This window comes from Cebus imitator, unplaced genomic scaffold (genome assembly GCF_001604975.1).
Source record: "Cebus imitator isolate Cc_AM_T3 unplaced genomic scaffold, Cebus_imitator-1.0 Scaffold260, whole genome shotgun sequence".
Taxonomy (NCBI): domain Eukaryota; kingdom Metazoa; phylum Chordata; class Mammalia; order Primates; family Cebidae; genus Cebus; species Cebus imitator.
The window spans coordinates 571,931-577,645 of NW_016107575.1; the positions used below are offsets into that span (position 1 = coordinate 571,931).

The 5,715-nt window shown below is 43.8% G+C and overlaps 1 protein-coding gene across 1 annotated transcript in view; it reads left to right on the forward strand.

Moving 5' to 3' along the window:
* The window catches only part of UBN2 (ubinuclein 2), a 102,625-nt gene extending 100,314 nt beyond the window's left edge, over positions 1-2,311 (forward strand). Inside the window, exon 16 of the mRNA XM_017499731.2 lies at positions 2,133-2,311. Coding sequence (XP_017355220.1) covers positions 2,133-2,174 — 42 coding nt within the window. The 3' untranslated portion in view covers positions 2,175-2,311. The remainder of the gene's footprint in view (positions 1-2,132) is intronic.
* The last annotated feature ends 3,404 nt before the right edge of the window (positions 2,312-5,715 follow it).

Genomic DNA, 5,715 nt, shown 5'->3' on the forward strand with positions numbered 1-5,715 from the left:
AAAAAAAAAAAAAAAAAAAGAAAGAAAGAAAAAGTCGGGTGAAAGTTGCTAGTGGTAAAGCCCAGGTGGGGTTAGAAGTCCCAAAATGTTACTTTTACTACAGTCTGTTGGTCAAAGCAAGTCACAAGGGCAGCTCATATTCAAGTTGGTGGGCTGAGCAGGCCGAGAAATGAGCTTCACTTCTTGATGTACGGTGCAACGTATCTGTAAAATGAGGAGGGGACTATCAGGTCATCTTTGGAGACTAGCGACTCAATAGACCCAGCATTTTAGTATTTACTCTGTGTCTTAGTCCATTTTGTGTTACTATCACAAAATACCACAGGCTACATAATTTATAAAGAAAAGAAATTTATTTCTCATAATTCTAGAGACTGGGAAGTCCAGTATCAAGGTGCTGGCATCTGGTGAGGGCCTTTGTGTTGTGTCAGAAGGCAGAAGGGCAAGAGAACAAAAGGAGCCCAAACTCACTTTTATAACAAACCCACTCTAATGAAAACTAACACTCCACAATAACAATATTAATGCACTCTGCCCTGTGAACTAATCACCTATTAAGCCTTACCTCCCAACACTTGCACTGGGAACCTAGTTTCCGACATATGAGCTTTGGGGGACACATTCAAACCACAGCACTCTGCCTTAATGAAATTATAGCATAGAATGGAAGATAAGAGTCTTCTGGCAGTTTAGTAAATCCAGAATTCTTATCACCCCTTACCACAACAGTTATTGAAGACCTGTTTCCAGAAAATATCCCACTTCTTCAGGGCTGGCTAAAATCTGCTGCATCTTAGAACACTGCTTAAATTTCTATCAGGAGGAGAATAACTGATAGAATTCTCCCTAATCCCTCCTGCGTATTTGCCTTTTAAACTATATACTTGTGAACTAGAGGTTGATAAAATAAACATGAGTGTGACCGGGAAGGATTAATTCATTCTTCTTAAGTTATATAGTTTCCTCTTCTGTTGACTCTGGAAATGTCAGGATTCCAGCTAGGGTTTGAAAGATTATATCAAAAGCGGCTGTATTAGTCTGTTTTCACACTGCTATAAAGAACTACCTGAGCCTGGGTAATTTATAAAGAGGTTTAACTGATTCACAGTTCCACATGGCTAGGGAGGCCTCAGGAAACTTACAATCATGATGGAAGGTGAAGAGGCAAAGCAAGGCACATCTTACATTATGGCGGGAGAGAGTGAAGGCGGAAGTGCCACACTTTTAAATCATCAGATCTCGTGAGAACTCACTATCATGAGAACAGCAAGGGAGATATCCACCCCCATGATCCAATTGCCTCCCACGAGGCCCCTCCCTTGACATAGGGGGATTACCATTTGACATGAGATTTGGGTGAGGACACAAAGCCAAACCATATCAGGGGCTACAGCTAGAGCCAGGGGACCCTGACAGGAATCTAGGACAGAAGAGCTGTCCTGACTCTGAGCAGTTGCATCCTGATTCACGTGGAAGATGATGGAGCTGAGACATAGGTCATCTAGCTTGTACTGGGAAAGAGTCCAGGGAAAACTAAGATGAATCAAGACTCACACCAAAGATGAACCAGTGTCAGCATTATGGAACTCATAAAAACATGTTAAATCAGATAGTCAGGTATGGTGGCACAGGCCTGTAGTCCCAGCTATTCAGGAGGCTGAGGCGGGAGGATCGCTTGAGCTGGGGAGGTCAAGGCTGCAGTGAGCTATGATCATACATACCACTGTATTCCACAACAGACCCTGTCTCAAAAAAGAATAAAAAGGAAAAGAAATTAAAAACCCATCAGTAGAAACTAAAAATAAATCTAAACTCAAATGCAGGGAGGTTTTTAGCAGCAATTTAAAACTCATAAACTTCAAGCAGTGTGTGGTGGTTCACACCTGTAATCCCAGCACTTTGGGAGGCTGAGACAGGAGAATTGCTTGACCCCAGGAGTTTGAGACCAACCTGGGAAACATAGCAAGATCCAATCTCTAGTTTTAAAAAAAAAACATAAACCTCAAGGCCAAGGGCAGAAATTAGTGTGAAATCTGGCCAGGGAATGATTTAGAGGTCAGTATGGCCAGTTGCTGTGACCAAAATATTTTTCTTTTTTTCAAAAATAAGATGTGTTTCTTCTTTTCTTACAGGAGCCTTGCCTTAGAGATGTCTCTGAACAATTTGGACCCTGACAAGAGGGGTAAAGGAGAAATCGGGATACTCTTGTGATGCCCCCAGTCAACCACTGTTGCAGTTGCTCATCTGCTGAGACAGCAGCTCTTGACACCGGCTACACATTAAACTTAAAAAAAACATACTGTTGCCTGGATGCTACCCCAGCTCATGAATGAGAATTTCCAGGGGTAGGTCCCAGTCACTGGTGTTTTTGCAAGTTTCCCTGGGTAATTCTAATGTGTATTCAGTATTGAATCCCACTAGCCTGACACCTTAATTCCTGCTGAAGCAGAAGTAATCCACTACAGAGGAGAGGAGGTTGTCCCATTCTAAGCCATGGGAGTTTTTAGTTATCAGAGCTCCAAACCCATAGGAACTGGCAGGAGAGCATTCTTAAGTGGGTGATGGATGTAGGAGCTCCAGGAAGCCTCAGAACATCTTGTCCCAGTATTTTTCTACTTGTACAGCTATTCAAGATGAGGGCCAAACCCTTCTTTGAAATCCAACTCTACTCTAGGCTGGCAGGCTGGATCCAGACCAGGATTTCGCATCAACAAACTGAGAATGTGATCAGAGGCTTGGGGGCTCTGGAAAAGGAAAGCAGAAAAGCATTCTTCCAAATCCTGTTCAATTAATTCCACAAATAGCTGTGGCCATGGCTGCAAAGGTACCAAGGTCCAATGATTAAGAACTCTAGGCCGGGTGCAGTGGCTCACACCTGTAATCCCAGTACTTTGGGAGGCCGAGGCGGGTGGATCACCTTAGGTCAGGAGTTCAAGACCAGCCTGGCCAACATGGTGAAACCCTATCTCTACTAAAAATACAAAAAATTAACTGGACATGGTGGCAGGTGCCTGTGATCCCAGCTACTCGAGAGGCTGAGGCAGGAGAATTGTTTGAACCCAGGAGGTGGAGGTTGCAGTGAGCCAAGATTCTGCCACTGCACTCCAGCCTGGGCAACAAAGTGAGACTACATCTCAAAAAAAAAAAAAAAAAAAGAACTCCAGCTTTGGGGTCAGATAGTCCTGGGTTCTCATGCTGGCTTGACAAGGCCCATAAGCTGTGCACTCTGGGCAAGGTACCATATGAGCCTGAAGTCCCCAACACCCCCCAAAACAAAATCCTCAAAAAAGAGCTGTCTTGCTGGGCGCAGTGGCTCACGCCTGTAATCCCAGCACTTCGGGAGACTGAGGTGGGCGGATCACCTGAGGTTGGGAGTTCGAGACCAGCCCGACAAACATGGAGAAACCCCATCTCTACTAAAAATACAAAATTAGCCAGGCATGGTGGTGCATGCCTGTAGTCCCAGCTACTTGGGAGGCTGAGGCAGGGGAATCGCTTGAACTTGGGAGGGGGAGGTTGCAGTCAGCTGAGATCTTGCCATTGCACTCCAGCCTGGGCAACAAGAACGAAACTCCAAAAACAAAACAAAAGAGTGTCTTGTAGTCAAGCCCTTAAAACACCTCTCATATTATAGGGTGCCCTCTCAACTACCTGGTTTGGAAAAAAGACTGTTTGCTTGAAATGTACATCACCTTAGATGACCTCAATTAATGCAAGTTTGGGGTATCTATAGAGGCTAAAAATCAGACAAAATCAGTTTTTTTAAGTGGCAGAGAAATTTTTCAGTTTTTAAGTGTATGAGAAATTCATAACATTTATCATCTTAACCATTTTTTAAGTGTTAAGTATATTTTCATTGTTGTGAAATAGATCTCCAGATCTTGTAGAACTGAAACTGTGTACTCATTAAACAACTCCTTTTTGCCTCTTACCTCCAGCTCCTGGTAACTACCCTTCAACTTTCTTTATCTATGACTCTGACAACAGTAGATACCTCATATAAGTGAAATCATATAGTATTTGTCCTTTTGTGACTGGCTTTTGTCACTTAGTGTAATGTCTTCAAGGTTAGTCCGTGTTGTTGGTCATGTGACAGGATTTCCTTCCTCTGTAAGGTTGAATAATATTGCATGGTATGAATAGACCACAATTTATCCATTCATCCATTGATGGACACGTGGGTTGCTTCCACCTATTGGCTGTTGCAAATAATGCTGCCATGAATGTGAGTGTACAAATATCTGTTTCAGATTCTACCGTCAATTATTTTGGATCTATACCCAGAAGTGAGGCTGTTAAATCTTATGGTAGTTCTATTTTTATTTTTATTTTTTTGAGATGGAGTCTTGCTCTGTTGCCCAGGTTGGAGTGCAGTGGCATGATCTCGACTCACTGCAATCTCCGCCTCCTGGGTTCAAGCGATTCTCCTGCCTCAGCTTCCTGAGTGGCTGGGATTACAGGCACCTGCCACACACCTAATTTTTGTATTTTTAGTAGAGACTGGGTTTCACCATGTTGGCCTGGATGGTTTCCATCTCTTGACCCGTGATCTGCCCGCTTTGGCCTCCCAAAGTGCTGGGATTACAGGCATGAGCCACTGTGCCCGGCCTATTTTTAATTTTTTGAAGAACTACCATACGGTTTTCCATAGTGGTTGCACCATTTTACAACTCAACTGTTGGGTTTTTTCTCACACCTCTTCAACACCAAATAAGGGTAGTTGTTTTCTTCCCTTCATGACACCAACCCATTCTCCAACTCTCCAGACACCAACGGAGTATCATACCATTCAATTCCATTTTGACAGTAACTACCCAGAGTTACCATAAGACTCACAGGTTTAAGGATTCAGTCCCACAAGACTGCCTTCACTTATATGACCTGGGCCAGCGTCCAGTATGGGTCCCCAAGTTACCCACACTTCTGTCTGACATAACTATAAATTCAGGGGTTGCCACAACCTTCCCAGATTTGATAATTTGCTAGAATGACTCACAGGACCCAAGAAAGTGCATTACTTACAATCATCAGGTTATTACAAAGGATACAACTCAGGAACAGCCAAATGGAAGAAATACATAGAGCAAAGTATGGGGACGGGATAACTGGAGTTTTGTGTCCTCTCTGGGTACACCACCCTTCCAGCACCTCAATGCATTACCAACCCAGAAGCTCCCAAAACCCTGTTGTGTAGAAATTTTAATTGCGGTTTTATACATAGTCATATGTGGGCCTGATTGATTCTATTACTCGCCATTGCCAATAATCCATTGCCAATTGACTCAATCTTTAACCTTTCTCCTCTCCTGACAGAGGCATGGTTTTCAGGAAGAGGAAGTATTTCCCCTCCACTGAAACCAGGGCAGACAATTAGCAGGGTATGGAGAGAGGATGAGAGGGTTTTTTGTGAGTGAGCTACTCTGTTGAAAAGTGGATCTGCCGGACACGGTGACTCATAATTGTAAACCCAGCACTTTGGGAAGCCAAGACGTGTAGATCACTTGAGGTTAGGAGTTCGAGACCTCACTGGCCAACATGGTGAAACCCTGTCTCCACAAAAAATACAAAATTTAGCTGGATGCAGTGGCGTGTGCCTGTAATCCTAGCTACTTGGAAGGTTGAGGCAGGAGAATTACTTCTTGAACCCAGCAGGCAGACATTGCAGGGAGCCGAGATGGCACCACTGCACTCCAGCCTGGGCGACAGAGTAAGACT